Source organism: Crotalus tigris, unplaced genomic scaffold, assembly GCF_016545835.1.
Source record: "Crotalus tigris isolate CLP2741 ecotype Arizona unplaced genomic scaffold, ASM1654583v1 scf7180000018016.4438896, whole genome shotgun sequence".
In the NCBI taxonomy this organism is placed as follows: Eukaryota; Metazoa; Chordata; class Lepidosauria; order Squamata; family Viperidae; genus Crotalus; species Crotalus tigris.
In genome coordinates, this window is record NW_024096778.1 from 1443051 (window position 1) to 1464024 (window position 20974).

Genomic DNA, 20974 nt, shown 5'->3' on the forward strand with positions numbered 1-20974 from the left:
TAATTCTTTCTAACATTAACATTGTTCATGCTTGAAACAGACCCTTGTCTATTTGTCTCCCGCCACAGTCCTGCATGAATAGCTCAAGCAATTGTTCCACTTCATCAATTTTGTTGTTAATCATTGTTAGCTGCTTAAAGATCAAAATTACAGTTTCCACAGCGAGAAAGCTGTGTGTGGTCAACTAGACTGGATCAGAGATTAGACAGGAGAAAAATGATCTTTAGCAGGATTTTTTTTTTTTTTTTTTTGGTATGACACATGGTGAATGGGGAGCTCAGAACTATTAATTAAGCTTTCCATCTGCTCTTTATTAGGGTTATTTTCATCTTTTTCACACTCCAATTCTTCATTATTCTTGTCTTATACAGCATATCTGTTATCTGTTTGGAGATGCTTTAAAGCAGGGATGGCAAACTGCCGGCCCACAGGCCGAATGCATCATAGCAAAACCACGCCCACCCCATTGCCAGCAATGGCAAAAAAGTCACGATACGTTGCAACATGTCATGTGATGTTGCGAATTTGACACCCCTGCTTTAAAGCATTACCTTAGTTTCAGAATGCTGGAGAAGTACCAAATCTTCAGCTCTTAGCTAATGCTTGGTGTCAGAACCTTTCGTGTCATGCCTTTTAACTTTTTTGTTTTAGCATCAGATGTTGTTTTGTTTGTCTTGTAGCCCATTTTGTCCATTAATGCAAGCAAGATAAGAGATTTTTCAAATCCTTGCTTACACAGGAAGTACAGAGGTAAAATCTGTTTTCAAGTGTAGAGCTAGTTGCAAAAAAGAATTGCTACTTTGCTACCCCTTTCCTATCCTTAACTTGTTATTAATATGTTTTTCCATACCTTAATTTTTTATTCTGGGGATACAGGCCTATGTCTAAGATAAAGAGGATTGATTTCAATTTTAAATGATGATTAAAGACCAAAGTTTAGTGTTGGATAAAAGAAAAATGTATATCTCATAGGAAATGATTATTATGTTGTACAATCTTAAAATAGTTTACCTGAATAATGCCTCAAAGTCATGAATCTAAGCTACATCAAAATAAACACCTGAGATAAAATTGCCTTGAATATTCTTCCCACAATTAATATAGACAGAGATTCCTCTAGAGGGGATGGGGTTAAAGCAAAATGTTGATATATCAAAATAGTAATAGTAGTAGTAGTAATAATAATAATAATATTTCAAGGAGATTCATTATCACCATTACTATTTGTTATTGCACTGTTTCCTCTGTCAACAATACTGAATAACTCAGGACATGGCTATCAAACATCAAAAACATCTGCCAGACTATCCCACCTCCTTTACATGGATGATCTGATGGAAAAACATCATCTGAAATAGAATCGCTGCTCAACACTGTCCGTATATATAGCCAAGATATTGTAATGGAGTTTGGCTTGGACAAATGTGCCACACTTACTATCAAACAAGGAAAAATAGTGAAAACTGAAGGAATCAAGATGCCCCACGAAAATAACATTAAGAGTCTGGATGAGGAAGAGTACTACAAATACTTGGGTATCCTTCAAGCTGACAACATCAAGCACACTGAAGTCAAGAAAAAGATTAGAGGTGAATACATCAAGAGAGTGAAGAAGATCTTAAAGTCCAAACTCAATGGAGGAAATACCATAAAGGCAATCAACACCTGGGCAATCCCAGTCATTAGGTACACAGCTGGAATAGTGGACTGGACTCAAGCAGAACTAAAAGCAATGGATAGGCAGACCAGAAAAATAATGACAATGAATCATGCCCTTCATCCACGCAGTGACATTGATAGACTTTATCTACCAAGGCAAATAGGTGGGCGTGGAATGCTACAAGTACATCAGATGGTTGAAGAAGAAAAAATGGCTTTGGAAGAATATCTGAAGAACAATGATGAAGATGCACTGAAATTAGTATATCAGGAAGGCTTACTAACTACTGGAGAGACCAAACTGGCCTACAAGAAAGACCAAATGAAGAACAGAATAGAGGCATGGGAAGACAAAGCACTACATGGCCAATACATGAAAAAAAAATAGCTGGGAAAGCAGATAATAACAAGACCTGGCAATGGCTAAGAGCAGGAAAATTGAAGAAAGAGACCGAGGGACTAATTCTGGCTGCACAAGACCAAGCCTTAAGGACAAATGCATATAAAGTCAAAATTGAGAAGACAGCAACAGACAGTAAGTGCCGCCTATGCAAAGAAGCTGAAGAAACAGTGGACCACTTGGTAAGCTGTTGCAAGAAGATTGCACAGACTGACTACAAGCAGCGGCATGACAAAGTAGCAACAATGGTGCATTGGAAGATCTGCAAAAAATATCATTTGCCTGTAAGCAAAAACTGGTGGGATCATAAAATAGAGAAAGTCATAGAAAATGATAAAATTAAACTGCTCTGGGACTTCAGAATTCAAACAGACAAGCACCTGCAACATAACACCCCAGACTTAACAATTGTCGATAAGAAAGACAAAAAAGTCTGGATAGTGGACGTGGCAGTGCCTGGAGATAGCAGAATAGAAGAAAAAGAACTGGAGAAGATAACAAAATACAAAGACCTACAAATAGAAATAGAAAGACTGTGGCAAAAGCAAGCAAGGGTAGTACCAATAGTCATAGGCTCCTTGGGTGCAATCCCAAAACAACTGGAGCACCACTTGAACACCATTGGCATTGACAAATTCGCTATTAGTCAATTGCAAAAGGCGGCCTTACTAGGAACTGCTTCCATCCTGCGACGATATCTGTAATACCATCAAACATCCACATCTGCCTATCCCAGGTCCTGAGTAAGGACTCGATAAGTAGACAAAATGCCAAATCCAGTCTGAACATCTGGCTGACTGTGCGATGATCGGTAATAATAATAATAATAATAGTTGGAAGGGACCTTAGAGGTCATTTAGTCCAACCCCCTGCTCAGGCAGGAAAGCCTATACCACTTCAGACAAATGGCTGTCCAGTCTCTTCTTAAAAACTTCCAGTGTTATGCTGTGGTTTTAACATTAATAAGTGATTGGGTTAATTTAACAAATGCAGAAATACTCCTCTTGGAGGGTTGGGATTTACTTTTTGGATGGCATGCCTATTTAATTTTTAATAAAAAGGTTGATAGGGTTTTCAAATCTCATATTATAAGGATTTCTTTACTTCGGGTTTGGAGGAAATATTATAGAAGTGATTTTAAAATTCCACTATGGGCTATACCGGGGCATGCGATAGAAGGGATAAGGAGAAGAGTCAAGATGGATAGTGTTTCTTATGCACAACTACTTAGATGGGATGGAAATTGGCAATTAAAATCCTTGGAAGATTTAACACAAGAAAATATTATTTATTCATTTTACAAAATGTTTTATAGATGGCACCTTGATCCAGAAAAAATGTCTCGTATGTATCCTGACTTACAGCCTAAATGTTGGAGATGTGGATATTTGGATGCTACTTATTATCATATTTGGTGGTCATGTAAAAATATAAAAGCTTTTTGGATTAAGATATGGTGGAATATCCAAAGAATTTTTAGAAGAAGGGTAAAATTTACCCCACAATTGTTTTTGTTAGGTATTGTTTCTGATTGTGATACTAAAGAGACTACATTGATGTTAAATTTAATTACAGCGGCAAGGTTGTTAGTAGGGCAATGTTGGAAGAAGGAATCTTTGCCTACCTTGCAAGAGTGGTTTTTTAAAGTTTCTTATTTGGCGGAAATGGCAAAGATTTCGGCTTTCTTGAAAGACCAATCGCAAGAGAAGTATTTTTTGGTATGGAAAAAATGGATAGACTTTATACAATATAAGTTGGATATAAAAATATTATTTAGCTTTTCAATAACTTATATCTAAAACTTAAGATATTTTATAGACTTTATAGACTTTTTTTTTCTTTTTATTTCCTTTCTCTTTCTTTCTTCCTATTTTCTTGTATTTCCTTGTATTTTTGTCTTTTTATACATATATTATTGTTAACTATTTTACAATTTGTTTAATTAATGTATTTAGACTTGTTTATGGTTTATATCTGTTTTAAGACTTTTTGAAAAAATTTAATTAAGCCTGTATTCAGCTCTGGGAAGGTCGGGGGAGGGTAGGGGAGGCTTGAGGGGGTTCGGGGAAGGGAATTGTATTGTTTTGTAAAATCTAAAAATTTTCAATTAAAAAAAAAAACTTCCAGTGTTGGAGCATTCACAGGCAGGTTGTTCCACTGATAAATTGTTCTAACTGTCAGTAAATTTCTTCTTAGTTGTAGGTTGCTTCTCTCTTTGGTTAGTTTCCATCCGTAGCTTCTTGTCCTGCCTTCAGAAGCTTTGGAGAACAGCTTGACTCCCTCTTCTTTGTGGCAGCCCCTGAGATATTGGAATACTGCTATCATGTCCCCCCTCGTCCTTCTCTTCATTAAACTAGACATACCCAATTCCAGCAACTGTTTTTTATATATATTTTAGCCTCCAGTCCCCTAATCATCTTAGTTGCTCTTTGTATTCTTTCTAGAGTCTCAACATCTTTTTTACATCCTGGTGACCAAACTGGATGCAGTATTCCAAATGTGGCCTTATATATTGTGTGTCTCTTCCCCCAAATTTTCTTTGATTAAACAAAAGATAGAATGGTGGCGAAAAATAAATACCACAAGAGAAGGGCAAGAATCCTTGGACCTACTTAAAAATTTCACATTTGCAGTATAGCCACTGCAAAATAAAACCCTTGCTTGGTAGCATCCCAGATTTACCTGTTTTATTCATGGCTAACCTAAAAATCAGTGACGAAGTAGATGTGATCTCTGGCCAGCAAAGTGGGATGGCATTCTAAAGAACCTGGCCCAATCTTCTCAGCAATAATAAAATATCATTAAAAGTATTCAAAACAATGTCCTATTGAATAAGACATGTCTTGCCCACAGACTTATCTCATTTAAGTCATCTGTTTCATTTTACTTTGGCACTGTATTTTTTGTTACTTTTGCTGGTCATTGACCAAATAAACTATTATATACTGTATATAGTCTTAATAATTTTAACTTACAAAAGAAATAGAAAGGGAGAATTAATTTCTGGGTGAGCACCAGAACAAACGAACAAACAAAACTTTTTAAAATATTGTTTAAAAGCCAAAATTGATAGGGAAATTAAATTTTTCTAATATCAATAGTAATGTAATTTTTACAGTAATGTAATTCTAATTTTATAACAATAAAATTAGAATTCCAGAAACAAAAACCAAATATTGGGCCTAGTTAAAAAAAAAAAGGAGCAAAAAAGGCCAGGAAATACTTAGCAGGACAAAATATGCACAAAGATGCATGTACGCTGAGCTAATCAATGAATTTAAAAATGTAATCTAAATTGGTTTTGGAAAGTTGACAAGGAAACACACGATTCAGTAATAGCATGGGAGAAAAGAAAATTGTAATAAACTGAATTCTTTATAAAAGGGAATGTAGACAGACCAATTTTTTTAAAACAGGAGAACATGTGATAGCCTTAGAAGAAGAAAGAAAAGAAATAATAGCAAAAAATTATGGGTAAATAACATTTCAGAAGGGTGACTGGAATGAATAATCTATGGAAACTGAACCTGAACTGAAATGAGAAAGTTGGAAAGTGTTCTGCTGTATAACTACAAGTCTGAAGGCCACATGAGAGAATATTGGCAAGGTGGATGGAGCGTAATACAGAGAAACAACCTGGTAAAACACTATATGAGTAAAAGAAAATTGCAGACTCCTGTGAATCTGACAAATAGAACAGAAGGAATTGAGAGGTTAAAAACAAAACAATAAAAACATAATTAGCTTCATGAAAAAAAGAAAGTGAAAAGGATAAGCAGGCTGATAACGAGAAAAACAGGAAAATACAGACAAATGAAGATTGTAACTTCCACTGTAAATAAGTGGAAGAGAATTGTTCTTGTAGCTTTTAAGATCAGAAACACTACATCGTTTGTCCTGCTCAAAATATGCTCCCTTTTTCTTAGTTAATGATTCAGAAAAGTATCCCTCCGTAAGTGGCCTGATTTCATTTGATTAAATGTGCTTCATTCCTAATTAATACTCAGTACAGTATTTAACATGAAAAGCTTCTCAACAACTATTTTGCTAGGTTCAATGAAGATTTTTAATTGGTTATGTCTAATCAAACTATTAACAAGATCATATTTTGCGGGTGGTTTTAAGGTATTAATTTACCAGTAGCAGAAGCATTATCCCACATTAATAATTATAATGCTAAATGTGATGATATAAAAGAGTGACATATCATGACTGTCTACTCTTTTCCAATGTTGTTGCAATCTCATTATAGCCATTATCTAGGATATTCAGAAAGAATCCAGATTAAAAGAACAGCAATTGATCATAAAATCCACACTAATAATCTGTGATTGATATATTTTTATCTAATCTTCTTAAAGAATGCAATAGATTTGAAAGATTAGGGTTTCCACCCTCTTTTTGAAAGTTTACAGAGCTAAAAATAAATTGTGGAAAATCGGACCTCATTCCTTTGTACTGTTCTAGCTGCTCCATTAACTATGCACAAATTATCTGGCTTTGCATTACAGTTTTCAAGTGTTAACTACTTGGAAATTCAAATGACTAACGATATAAAATACTTCATCCATAGAATGGAAATCCAACAATTAAATGACTAATGGAGATATTACAATAATGAAAAGCACCATGTATTACTTTATTATCAAGATTGGGTACTATAAAAGTGATGTCATGGCCTAGATTTTTTTTCTTTTTCTATTACCATCTAGGGTCACAATAAGAAATGGATATGTATGCTGGATAAATTTATACATGGAGGGAAGATGCCAAGATACAATAGTAAACCTGTATGCTGCCCAACTCTCAACGATTCTGGGCAGCTCACAACAATCAAATTATTATATATCACTTGATAGTGAAGTAGGAGATAGCCTCTTCCATTTCATAGTGGTATTTATAGGATTTTTATTTCAGAAACAGTGGAGCTGGACATTGACCAGTAGCTAAAAGGGTGCCGTTCTTTTCTTGTGAGTTCTCTCCTTTTAGTTTTTTCCAAGAAAGGCAACTGATTCATATTTCCAATTTCTTTTATAAATTTATATATGGAAAAAAATGAGGACATATCTGGTTCCTTAACCATCTTCTATTTATCCATTTTAATACCACATTAAAGTACAACCATTGTGGGGTAGGAGTAAGTGATTATAAAGACTTTGTAGTTTTCCACTGCAAAGACCAGTTTTAAATCCAATGTGAGTCATGTAAGCTCATTAGAAACCTTGGCACTAATTACTTTCTTTTAACTCAACCTATTTTCTAGGGGTAGTTAAGGGGAAACAGAAGAGGGAGTTCCAAGTATATGCCACCCTGAACTTCTGAAGAAAGATGAGAGGGTCATATAATAAATAATACTACTGTATACTTTTTCACTAGCATAAATTCCTGTAAATTAAGGGTTAATTATGATAATTCTAATATATAATTGTGATTATATATATATTCCTTGACAGCAATCACACTGAGGAGAATTGATTAAACAATTCATAATTCAAATAGGGCAAAAAAATGAACCAAAGATTAATATACAGTATAAGGAAAACTCTAGATCCCTAGTGTTTTTTTAGCAATTAAGTTCATCTAGGAAAATATCAACCAGAGGTGAAGTTTCAAAACTTCATCAAATTTAGAAATAAAATATGAGATGTATGGGAAGGAAAATTAAAAGAATCCCTTATAATCAGGGCTCTTTTTGTCATAGAATATCCAGAACGGAGTTCCGGCACCTTTTTTGGATGGAACCTTGTAGGGTAGGTAAGGCGGGTTGTATGACATGTGTGAGTTCCGGCACTTTTTTTTTTTTTTTTTTTTTTACAAAAAAAGCACTGCTTATAACAGTTTATTACTCCCATACATGCCACATGCAATGGAATCCTTTTATTGCCTTTTTTTACAGAAGTATTAGAAATAGATATATTGCACCTTTTTGTGGACTTTGTGGACTATTTCTGGTAGATAAGTTTCACTCTATGTTCTTGGCAGTACCAAATTCTGTTATGCTCCATTTTCAATTAAATGATTTCCTGGTAATATGAAATCTTTTAATTTTATTTATATATGAATTAATTTCAGCTCATTCTTTATAGTAGGTTATTTTTCCTATGATAATTAGTTAATTAGTTAATAACTTAGGCAGGAAAAATATGGATTAGGTATGAACTTCCTTATATTGTAAGGAAAAGTTCCTCAGTCTCTTGGCAATACCACTAGCAAAATCTTTTTCTCAAAATGGAATCAGCCAAATGTAAACTATAATTCGATTCATAATAATAGCAAAGAAAATTCTGTGTTTCAGTAACTTATATTTTGATGCCTTTGAGACAGTCTTGACTCCTTTAAATTGTCTGGATTAGCCTCTGCAGTTTTCTTAGTAAGATTTTCAGAAGTGGTTTGCCCTTGTCTTCTTTCTAGGGCTGAGAGAGAGTGACTCGGGTCATTCAGCTGGCTTTGTGCCTAAGCTGGGAGTAGAACTCATGGTTTCACAATTTCTACTCTGATGGATTAACCACTACACCAAACTGGCTCTTTTTCTATAACGGTACTGTTTTTCAGATGAAATTATTCATACCTGAACAACTCACCTATTACACAGAAAGGTTTCCTTGCAAATCGCAATCTTCCTTGCCATCCACGGTATCTACAACAGCAGCCAGCAGACCAGATGCGTATGATAAATTCCAAACCAAAGACAACAATCATCACTGATTCCTAGGAGGAAACATAAAAAAAAGAGACAACTAGTGAAGTCAGCCAAGAGAACAGAAACAAGGAAATTAATATGGGATACTGTCAAATACCCGTAGTATTTAACAATCTTGAAAGAATATTTATTTTTACAACATTTATCCTTCCCCATTTGTTTCCTTATTTGTGTTATAAGCATCATAATTAAAATAAGGCATAGTACACAACATACAACATAAAATACAAGATTAAAATATGTACAAGTTAAACAGATCTTGCCCAGAGACTAGCAAAATTCATTGTGTTTTGTCATGCTGCCATGAGGTCCCCAAATGTGCACTGATCAGGACACAAAGGACAGGTATACATATGTGTTGTTGTCATCTACATGTCACTGCAATTGCAAAGGGCAGAGGCCACTGGATAGCCCCATTTGTTCAATGTGCCTCTGGGTCTTATTGTAGCCATGCTCAATTTATTCAACAATTTTCATACTTCCCAACTTTCACCAGACCCAGGTGCCAGTTCCTCCACTGGTTCCACCCAGTGTTGGTTCTTTGTAGTTTTCCATAGATCCTCTCTGCTTTTAAATTCTTCAAAGTCTTCCATGGACCTAAGGTAACTTTACCTAGATTTTAATCTCTGCTGAACTGGTTGAAGGCCACAGAGAGGGTGTTGTCTAGATACTCATGGTTTGAGCCTCTCTGTATACTGCTGCTTTTCTACAAACAATAGGCAAGGCAATGATGGTTAGATGGTAGCCATTTTAAGGCATCTGGTAATAATTTTGCTAGCTTCATTCAGAACAACATAAACCAGCATGTGCTGATTCATACTAGACCAGGCAGGCATATTCACCTGATGAGTAGCAAAGAGCTAAAGCTGTCCTCTTAGGGATTCTTGGTTTGGCACCAAGGTAGAGCTCATAAATTTCCTAAGGATGTTATTTCATCCACTGACCTTCATTTTAGTGCTGCTTATAGGTTAGGGCTTATCTAGAATGACCCCTAAATATTTAGGTCTGTAGCAATGCTCCAATAATGCCCCTTTCTATATAATGTGCAGCTTACTAGCAGCTTGCCTATTGTGAAAATGGAAAGCCCATCCCTGAGTTTTTGCTGGATTTGGCCTTAATTGATTATCACAATAGAATCAATCCAGCTCCACCACGGCTTCAGTTAAACACTGTTCAACCTTCTCAAATGTTTTTCCCAGTATAGCCATTGCTCGATTGTCAGCATAGGTATAGTTGTTGGTACCTTCAGGGAATGGCTGATCACTGGTGTAAACATTAAAGAGTTGGAGTCAATACATTACCCTGTAGTAAGCAGTTCCTTTGGTTCCTCCATCTACTTCCCCTTCCCTGAAACTCCACCAAAAACACAAGGTTCTGAAGCAGATTCCTGATGATATTTATAAGTTTAAAGTCTTTCATAATATCTGCTTCAGTCTCCTAAAACTGATAGTATCATATGCAGCCATGAGATCTATGAATACAGTTCTTATTACATTGCCCTTTTGGAATCCTTCTTTGATGTACTGGATCTATGCGGTGCAACTTTTTGGGAGGCAAAATCCAGTTTGTTGTGGTATGAGAAGAGGTTCTACATCAGGGTCTTCAAACTTGGCCCTTTTGTGACAAGTCACAAAAGGGCCAAGTTTGAAGACCCCTATTCTATATCTACAGTGAGGCGATTTTATATCATTCTTTCAAAGATTTTGTAGGTATGGCACAAGAGTGAAATTGGACAGTAGTTCTTAGGATTATTGGCCAGTTTACCTTTTTTTTAAACTGCTAGAACTTTAGCCTTTCGTCAAACCACCAGGAATCTTACATTGCTCCAAGCATTCATTAAACATTTCTAGTAGCCACTGCCTTGCTATTGGTCCAAATTGCTTTATCTGTTCAAAAAGAAAGTCATCCAAGCCAGCCAGCTTTCTGTGGCTTACTCTCCCTTATAATCTCTCTCAATAAATTAGTTGTTTTATCCTCCTCAGTTCCGTTGATCTTAATCTTGTGTTTTGATGGCCTTTGATTTGGATTGCCATTCTTAAGAAGCTGACTGGCTATTTGGTCTGCTGTCACATTGGTATAATCTCTAGAGTGAGTTGAGGGGTGACTCAACTATCTCCATGCCTTGTGGCTACTTACACTCATGCCCAATTCTGCTATTGTTTTAATCCAGATTTTTCTCTTAGCTTCAGCTACAGAAATAATTAACTGCTGGCCTGTACTCACTATGTCTTCTGCCTTAGGATCAACCTCAAAAAGAGTGAGATACTTCTGCAATTTGTCCTTTGTTTCTGCTGTAAGGCCTTGGATATAATTGATTTTACAGCCCCGTGGAATTGATAGCCAGGAGCACTTTTTAACAGCCTTCACAAATTTGTTATAATAGCTTGGTTTAGGTATCAATTAACAGCACTGTCCAATGGTCTCTGAAATTTAGGTGAGTTTGGCTTTTTAAAAGTTATAATTACATCTAAAAGGGTTACTGTGAGGTTAAACTACAGCGGTAACCTGGCACATAATTGGCTGGTGCTGGGAATTTGGAATAGGTGGGTAAACTATTTTAACACACTGGTGGATTATACGAACGCTCATGAATATCAAATCCAGGTTATATCCCCTGTGCTATCTTCCACTATTAAATAATGCTGGTGATTTGTTGTCATGTAAAAGAGCTCTCCATTTCTGTAGTCACTAGGATACCACCAGATGTTGCTGTGACTGTTAAAGTCTCCAGTAACAAAATTTATTTTATCCTTATTAAATGTATTTAATTCATCACCCTTGATTTGAATTAATGGCAATTTATACACTGAAGTGACCGTACAGTTGCTCAGCTCTACAGTTATTGCTTCTATGTTATTTATTACTGATGTGGTCGTGGACCAAACCTAGATACCAGGGTTCATAAAGATTACACTGCCCTACTGTCGGTGGAGCCTCTCTTCCCCATAAGATCATTGGAATTTTAAACCATCTATTTATATACTGTTAATTGGGATAAGCAGATAAATAATTGATATATTTATATCTACAATCAAGAATTTTCTCTGGAATATTCAAGGACTTATTCCCAAAACATTTAAAAAAAAAACTTGAAATGGTTTTTACTGTTTATTTAACTGAATGCATTAGAGCCCTCAGGAAGAATGTGAATCATCCAGGTGTTTTGTAGCCCTCAGCTACATTTTCACAAGTTAGAATGTTAAGAACGTGTGTTTTAAATCTTATACAAACATAAAGCAAGTACTCTCAAATTCTGAATTAAGACCCCAGGGATTTGTAAGCAAATTTGAGAGAGAATCAAAAAATTCTGAGTAACCAGAATATCTGAAAGACAAATGAGCAGGAAACAATTTCTCTGGAGGTCTGATTTTAAGCGAAGGCAGGACTCTGCTGCAGAGACAATGGAAAGGAGAGGGTGATGTTGAACAACTTGCTCCCACTTGCTCCAGAGATTGCATTTAGGATGGGAATCAAGTATATTGGCTGGGCTTTCCTGGCATGCTAAACTCAAAGGAGGGGGGGGGGTTGACAGATGGTGCCAATGCAGCCAAGGTGTGAAATCAACACTTCCAGCTCTGGGTAGTTAATAGCAGCAGGCAGGGAGCACTATATCCACACAGATCTGACTCTTGGTGTAATCAAAAAAGGAAACTGCGGCTCAGGTGATGGCTGGATGATAGCAAAGAGTGATGAAGACCTGGAAGTTATCCTCAGAGCTAGAAATAATGTGTGGCGCACCAAACTCACCACTTTGGTAAGCTCCTGATAAAGACAGCATGCTTTGGTTGGACACTTAGACTTCATCAATATACTTTTATGAGGGATCAAAGGATGTCACAGAAATTAATTTGTCATTTTAGAGGATCTCAGCACCAAAGTTTAAGAATCTCTAGCTTAAAAATTTCATACTTAAAAGCCCCAAATCCTTGGTGTAGGGTTCCTCTGGGCTGAGAGAAACTGCGGACTCCTGCACTAAACTATATTGTACCTAGAGTGGGTTTGCTTAGCTGATTGCATGAGCCCAGTTCATTAAAATGAGTTATTGGGTTGGTGGAATTTCACAGAGATTCAAACTTGTGCTAAAGTAGAGTTATGTAAGCAGAACTGATAACTGCAAGCTTAAGAACAAAGAGACCCTCTTCTGGCTATAGTTATTTATTTGGCTTTATTAGAGCATTTACATTTGCTATTAAGAAAGATAATATTATGAGAAACTGTATGATATAGAAGAAATTTAATGCGAGAAAAAGATTCAATATATGGAAATAATTTACCAAAATTCCAGAAAACTTTAAAACTATGTTAAATGAGAAAATAACAATAATGGAAATGACAGAGGCTATAAGAAGATAAACAAACAAACAAAAAAACCCACTGGGACCAGATGGGCTCCCGGCAGAGTTATACAAATGTCTACAAGATATATTAAGTGTACCATTGAAAGATGTGTGTAATGAATTTCTATTCGAGGCTAAACTCCCAAACACATGGACAGAAGCAAATATTACTTTGATCAGGGCTTTTTTTCTCATAGAACGCCCAGAACGGAGTTCCGGCACCTTTTTTGGATGGACTCTTATAGGGTAGGCAAGGCAGGTTTTATGACGTGTGTGAGTTCCGGAACCTTTTTTTTTTTTTTTTTTTTAGAAAAAAAGCACTGACTTTGATACCAAAAGAGGACTCAGACCTGACACAGATAAAAAATTACAGATCGATATCATTACTAAATGTGGACTATAAAATCTTTACTTCAATAATAGCGGAGAGACTGAAAAGATTTCTAACTGAATTTATACATCCAGTTCAAAATGGATTTCTACCAAAGAGACAAATATAAAATAATTTAAGAGTTGTAATGGACACATTGGAATATTATGAAATGCATCCAGGGAAACAATTGGCATTAGTATTTCTAGATGCTCAAAAGGCATTTGATAATGTTTCCTGCAAATTTATGACTCAACAACTAAAAACAATGGACTTTGGACAAAATTTTATAAATATGATTACAACAATATATCACAAACAAACAGCAAAAGTGATTGTAAATGGAGATTATACAGAGAATTTCAATATAAGAAAAGGCAGAAGACAAGGATGTCCACTATCTCCATTGTTATTTATTTTAACTTTGGAAGTTTTAAATAGAAATATTAGACAAGATCCAGAAATTAAAGGACTAGAAATAAAAGGTGAAACTTATAAATTGCAGGCATTTGCAGATGACTTGGTATTCATCCTAGAGGAACCTTATAGATGATTCCTAAATTATTGGAAAAGATAGAACAGTTTGGAGAGATAAAGATAAACAGAGAAAAAATGAAAGTGATAGTTAAAAATCTTACAGAGAAACAAAAAAAGTCAGAAAAAATAGAATTACAAATAGTTAAAAAGATTAAATATTTGGGTATATACCTGACAGCAAGATGTTCAACGATAAAGGAAGATAACTCTATAAAACTACTGAATCAAATAAAATTTGACTTGGAAAAATGGAAAAACTTGCAACTGTTGAACATATCACCAAAACATATTGTTTCTATTTCAAATGATACCTATAAAACTGGAGAAAAAATTATTTGAAGACTTAAATTCTCTAATTTTAAAATGTATTGGCAAGGAAAGAAAGCTAGAATTAAATTGAAAATGTTACAAGAAGCTAAGCAAAATGGAGGTTTGGGCTTGCCAGAGTGGATTTTATATTTCAAGCATCAGTACTAACATGGGTAAAAGAATGGATAACTCTTATAAATAAAAGGTTGTTGTATTTGGAGGGATATGACTTACAACTCGGTTGGGAAAAATAAAATTCATAGATATTTTCAAAACCACTATATTAGAAATGCATTATTACTAACATGCAAAAAAATAAAATGTAAACTATACTTGAAAATTCCAGGATGGCTTTCAACAATGGAAGAATTTGTATATCCAAATTTAGTCAGTGTTGAGAAAATATGGACATATAAAGATATTCTAAAAACTCTGAAGGGAATTTAAAATCTAAACAAGAGATCAGGATATTGATCTATCATGGTGGGCATATTTATAAATGCAAGTGAGATATGACAAAGATGTTAAACTATATGGATTTTATAAAGAGCATACTTTGTTTGATCAGATATTATTAATCTCTGATGAGAAATTAATTAAAAAATATATAAGTTTTTATTGAATTTGAAAATGGAAAATGAACAAGTAAAAGAAACAATGATTCAAGGGCAAAGAACTTTGGATATAATATACATTTAGAGAAATGGCAAAATTTATGGGAAAGAAACTATAAATTGACAATGTCAATCTCTTACAAAGAAAATTTATATAAAATGTTTTATAGATGACACTTGCCACCAGCAAGCCTAGCAAAAATGTTTAAAAATATGTCAGATAGGTGTTGGAAATGTAATCACAAGTCAAGTACTTATTATCCTGTATGGTGGACATGTTTTAAAACAAAGAGATATTGGACAAAAATACATACTTGACTAGAAAAGATGTTGGGAAAACATGTAGATTTTAAACCTGAACTTATTTTATTAGGTATAATGCCAGAAAAGCTTGACAAGCAAAGTATATACTTGATTTTACATGATATAACAGTGGCAAGAATCATATTTGCACAATATTGGAAAAATGAAGAAATACTACCAGAGGAAAAAATAATTAAAAAAATACTAGATTGTGCAGAAATGGATAGACTTACTCTGAGGTTGAAAGAAATAGAAGAAACAATATTTTCAAACTTGGGACTTATTTTATCAGTGGCTGGAGAAAAGAATAAAGGATTAGGAATTCAGTTTGTATTAGTGAATGATAAACTCTGGCAACATGTTTGTTGAGTAAGTACTTTTGAATTGTATTAAACAAATCAATAAAAGTTTTTTTAAAAAAGAAAGATAATATATTTGATTAAGTCATAATATAGTAATTTACTTTGGTTTAGTATGAAATGTGATCCCAACCATTGTAATGTTTAAACCATGATTTATATAGCTCATTACAATCTGTGAATCAAACTATTGTGGATGACTTAACAAACCAGTTAAAACAAACCACAGTGGGTGAAGCAACTCAGTGTTCTAAACCGAACACTGCTTAAATGAATTGCATGACTGAAACATGGGAACCATTATGTGCACGTATGAAGGTAAAATTTAATACAAATGTTTAGATAGTGGCACAGGTCACTAATTTGAACAATCAGTCTATAAGAATCCAATTTCAAATCTCCCATATTACATGTAGCTTGACCCTTCTATTAGAGCAGGACAACTTGTAGCAGAATTTCTCCACAGAATTAAATGTGATTTGATTCTAAAAAGTTATAGCATATACCGTAAATGCCGGCATACAAGGCGACCCGGCGTATAAGACGACCCCCGTCTTTATAGCCAGGCCGCATTCCTAGAACGTCGTCTTATACACCGGAAACTACCAGTATTTCCGGCGTATAAGACGACTCGGCGTATAAGACGACCCCCGTCTTTGGCGCCGATTTCAGCGCTCGCGGAAGTCGTCTTATACGCTGGCATTTACGGTAGTATGAACATATTTTCTCTTCTGTTGTACTGACTTCGCTAGCTTTTTTTATGCCTCAAAGTCTAGCATTATCTATTTAATTAGACAACAGAAGAAATTAGTGTAGGGCTGACCCTAAAATTAAACAGAATAATGAGGCTGCCTTCAGCAGCAAATCTGGGTATAATTTTTTTTTCAAAATTTTATTTATAATACAATTAAAAAATATTGGATGTAACGTGACATTCCAGTATATACATTCTTATCAGGTTGTTCCACATTTTACAATCGATTCTTCATCTATAATTAAACATCTAAGTTTTATATACAGTACTTATTCTAAAATAACATATATTTCTATCTTAACGCTAACCTTTAATCCCAACCGCCCTCCTCGAATCCCTCCAGCGATAAAATTTATCCCAGGTTTCGAAATAAACTGATCCACATTTGTCTTTCAATACCATTGTGAGCCTGTCCATTTCCGCACATGCTAATATTTTATATAGTAACTCTTCCTCTGTGGGGATTTCTTTGCTCCTCCATTTTTGCACAAACGCAAGCCTAGCTGCAGTCAAGATGTGTAACAGCAAATAGAATGTTCCCTTATTGTATTTCTCTGTAGTTATACCCAACAAGAAGAGTTCAGGTTTTAACTCTAAGTCCAATATTAATATATCTTTCAGCCAACTTCGTATCCTATTCCAATACTCACGGGCCTTTGAGCATTCCCACCACATATGGTAATATGATCCAATTGCTATTTTACATTTCCAGCATAAAGGTGAGATATTTGAACCCATTTTAGCTAGCCCTGCGGGTGGGAAGTGCCATCTATAGAACATCTTATAGAGATTTTCCTTGTCCGAGGTAGCTAGAGTGAGTTTCCTATTTCTTTCCCACACTTCTTGCCAAATCTGCAGGTCAATACTGAAACCAAAATCTCTACTCCAAATTAGCATAGTCTCCTTGACCTGTTCTTCGTACATTGCCTGGTCTAAGAGAAAGTGATATATTTTTTAATCATTTTATCCTCTGGACCTAATAATATTTTATCTAGTTCTGTCGGTTCTATTTTTATACCCCACTCTTTTTTGTCTTTCCTATATCTTGCTTATAGTTGGAGATATGCCCACCATTTTAATTCTATCCCTGCATCTTGAAGATTTTTCCTTGATTTTAATTCTCCTCTCTCATCTAATATGTTTTTATAGGTTATTACTTTCCCCAACTGAATGAACCTTGGGTGTATATACATTTCTAGTGTCGAGATCCAATTGGGAACTTGCCTATAATTCTGTTGCCGGATTTTGGTCCAAACATCTATTAATGCCCATCTGATGTAATGCTTCCGGAAGTACTGGTGAACTTTATGTTTCTCGTCCCATAACATGGCATGCCATCCAGTCTGAATGTCATGACCTTCCAATTTTAATAATCCCCAATTTTCCAATCGCATCCAGTCCCGCACCCATAGTAGAATTGTAGATTGATAGTATTTTTCCAGATCAGGGAGGCCAAGACCCCCCCTTTCCTTAGCATCCTGTAATAATTTTAATTTAATCCTTGCTTTTTTTCCTTGCCAAATGAATTTAAGTATGGATTGATTGAACTTTTGAAAGAATTCCTTTTCTAGTCTAATTGGTATGCATTGAAATAGAAATAATATTTTAGGTAGTACATTCATTTTAATTACGGCAATTCTATCCATGAAAGCGAGCTGGAGATTTGTCCAGGTATCCAGGTCGATTTTAATCTGTTCCATTAATTTATCATAATTGTCTCTTTTAATTGTTACACACCTAACTGTTAAGTGTATCCCTAAGTATCTTATTTTCTTTGTAAACTGAATGCCTAATCTATCAGCTAATTCATTTTTCTGTGGTCTAATCATATTCTTCACGAGCATTTTAGTTTTTTTCTTATTTATCTTATTTTCTCTTCTGTTGTACTGACTTTGCTAGCTTTTTTTATGCCTCAAAGCCTAGCATTATCTATTTAATCAGACAACAGAAGAAATTAGTGTAGGGCTGACCCTAAAATTAAACAGAATAATGAGGCTGCCTTCAGCAGCAAATCTGGGTATAATTAAAGAGCAGTAAATTATTATTTTTTGGTATATTTTTATAACCAGAAGGGGACACAATTTGGATTTTCTGCCTTTTGAATCAGAATTTCTTGGACTTTTTCAAAATTAGTTGGATGAATTTAAACATCATACAAACCATAACTCAATGCAATGTTTGAATCCTGCTGGAGGGCCCATTTATATTTATTTCCCATATTTTTCCCCATTTCTCCAATTCTATATTATATCCGAAATTTTTTGCCCATCTAATCATTGTGTCTTTGACAACCTCGTCTTCCATTTTATATCTCAATAGGTATTTGTATAAATTGCTAATTAATTTTATTTCTGTTCCATGTATAATTTTATCCAATTCTTGCGGCTCTTTTTGGATTTCATATAATTTTTTGTCCTCTTTATATTTAGATTGAATTTGTGTAAATGTCCACCAATCAATCTCTCTGCCAATGTCTTGTTCCAATTCTTGTTTTGTTTTCAAATTTCCCTGTTCATTTACTAATTCCTTGTATCTAATTATCTTATTTATATACAATAGGTTTGGGTATTTCAGAGCTTCTGTTGGGGATAACCACATTGGAATTCTTGTATAATGTTTTTGTTTTATTTTTTCCCAGGTCTGTAGCAATGTATTCCTAACTATGTGTCTTTGAAAGTATCTGTGTATTTTATGTTTTTCGTCCCACAGGAATGCATGCCACCCTGCTTGCAAGTCATGTCCTTCTATTGTTAAAACTCTAGTATTTTTCAAATCCATCCAATCTTTTAGCCAAGTTAAGCTTGATGCTTGGTAGTATATTTCCCACTCTGGTAACGCCAATCCCCCTTTACAAAATGGAGCATCTTAATGGTTCAGCTGCTATAGGCTACTGATTTTTGAGATACGCTATTCTGGAAAATAGTGTAAGTGACAATATTATCATTGCTGCTAAACAGGCCAATGGTCTCGGCCGTTGGAAGAAGCCAGGAGGGAGGAAGCCCTAGAAATCACCGCCAGGAAGAAGCCAGAAGGGAGAAAGCACCAGAAATCACCCTGCCAGGATCTCCTTAAAAAAAGAATGATGTTCTAGGCAGGGAACCCCAACTTGGGACCTTGTTGCTCTAGATTTTATTTTCCCATAATAAGGGAAGAAAACAAACAATACAATATGGTCAGTTGCTAAACTTGATTGGGTACAGTATTTTAGCTGAATTTTGGCCCTGTTAGATAAAAACAGGTAATTTCCACTTAAGCCTGTGTTTCTGGGCCTTACCAGTGTCTCAGAAGCATTCTGAATTTCTTTTTTTTGAACATTGTTATATGTTCAGAGATAGTTCAGGGGCAAGTAGGACTCAGACCAATTCCTTTTGGGAAAAATGTAGTATAATCATAAAAGTTATAAAAATGAAAGTTAATTTTGCATAATGCAATTAAACAGTTGTATCTTTCTTCTCTCTTCTAATTGTTATGATTTTATTTGATAGCTTACATTCTTAATTATGGTCTATTATTATAACCCTTTGTTCTACAGCTCACTGTCTGCTTTTTATTTCTCAATCCTATACTTCTACTTTTGCTCTTACCCTTTTATTCTCTATATTATATTATTAAGGTGACCAACCGTCCTCCTTTTAAGTTCTGTCCTCTCTCGAAAAGTGTCCTCCTACATGTCCTTCTTTTCGATATTTGAAGACTAATCTGCAGGGCTTTTTTTCCCTCATAGAACGCTCAGAACCGCGTTCCGGCACCTTTTTTGATGGTTTTTTTTTCAACTTTTGCATGAGCTGTGCTACTCCCCCTATTGGCTTTTGAAAGCCAATGGGAATTGCTGCTGAGCGTGCCAAAACACCCAACCGGCAAACTTTGCACATGCAAGTTGTCTGCAGCGAAGGCGAATTGGCAGGAACTTAGCACCCCTGCCTACTACCCAACTACACCATCTCCTAGTTAGTTCCGAAGATACCGTGCTGTGGGAGCCACGGGGCCCTCTCTACACAGGGCTGCGCAGGGTGGGCAGTGGTGCTGGCGTGGCTGGTGCTTTGGAAGCCGAGGGGCCCGCTCTACATGGCAGGGCAGCGGTGCTGGCGGGGCGGCTGTGGGCGGGGGCACGGCAGGCAATTGACCTTCCATGGGCTGAGCCAGTTTTTACGATTTTTTTTCTTCAATTTATTTGTGTCCTCCTTTTCATTGTAAAAAAGTTGGTCACCTTAATATTATTATTATTTGCTTCTTAGCCTACTTACAATAATGCTTTAGCTAAGAATCCTATATTCTCTCCATTTGGCAACTTCTTACTTTAAAGGGTTATATAGTATTTATAGCCACTTCAAAATTCCTATACAATAATACTCTGTTCTCTCTGTCCCCCTACCTTCACCTCCTATTTCTTGCATGCCAGTTCTAGTCTACTACACAGCAGCTATCTTCCTCTTGCTCATTCACTTCTTAAGCCTGGCAAAGACCTACTGTCAGGATGGTTGGATTACAACTGCCACTTGGTCCTCCTGGCTTTTCTTGGGGGTTTCTGCCACCCCTCTTTTAATCTCTTTGTGTAGTGTTATTGTTGCAATGCTGTCCTCTCCTGGTTTCCTGATTTTCTTTCGAGGTCCTGTGAGAGCTCCTTTCCAGCTG

The 20974-nt window shown here is 35.5% G+C and overlaps 1 protein-coding gene across 4 annotated transcripts in view; it reads right to left on the reverse strand.

The window, feature by feature from the left end:
- The window catches only part of KCNQ5 (potassium voltage-gated channel subfamily Q member 5), a 330024-nt gene that overhangs the window by 83898 nt on the left and 225152 nt on the right, over positions 1-20974 (reverse strand). For all 4 annotated transcript variants that reach the window (XM_039346645.1, XM_039346644.1, XM_039346643.1 and 1 more), the window contains exon 3: positions 8641-8767. In XM_039346645.1, the coding sequence (XP_039202579.1) occupies positions 8641-8767 (127 nt within the window). The remainder of the gene's footprint in view (positions 1-8640; positions 8768-20974) is intronic.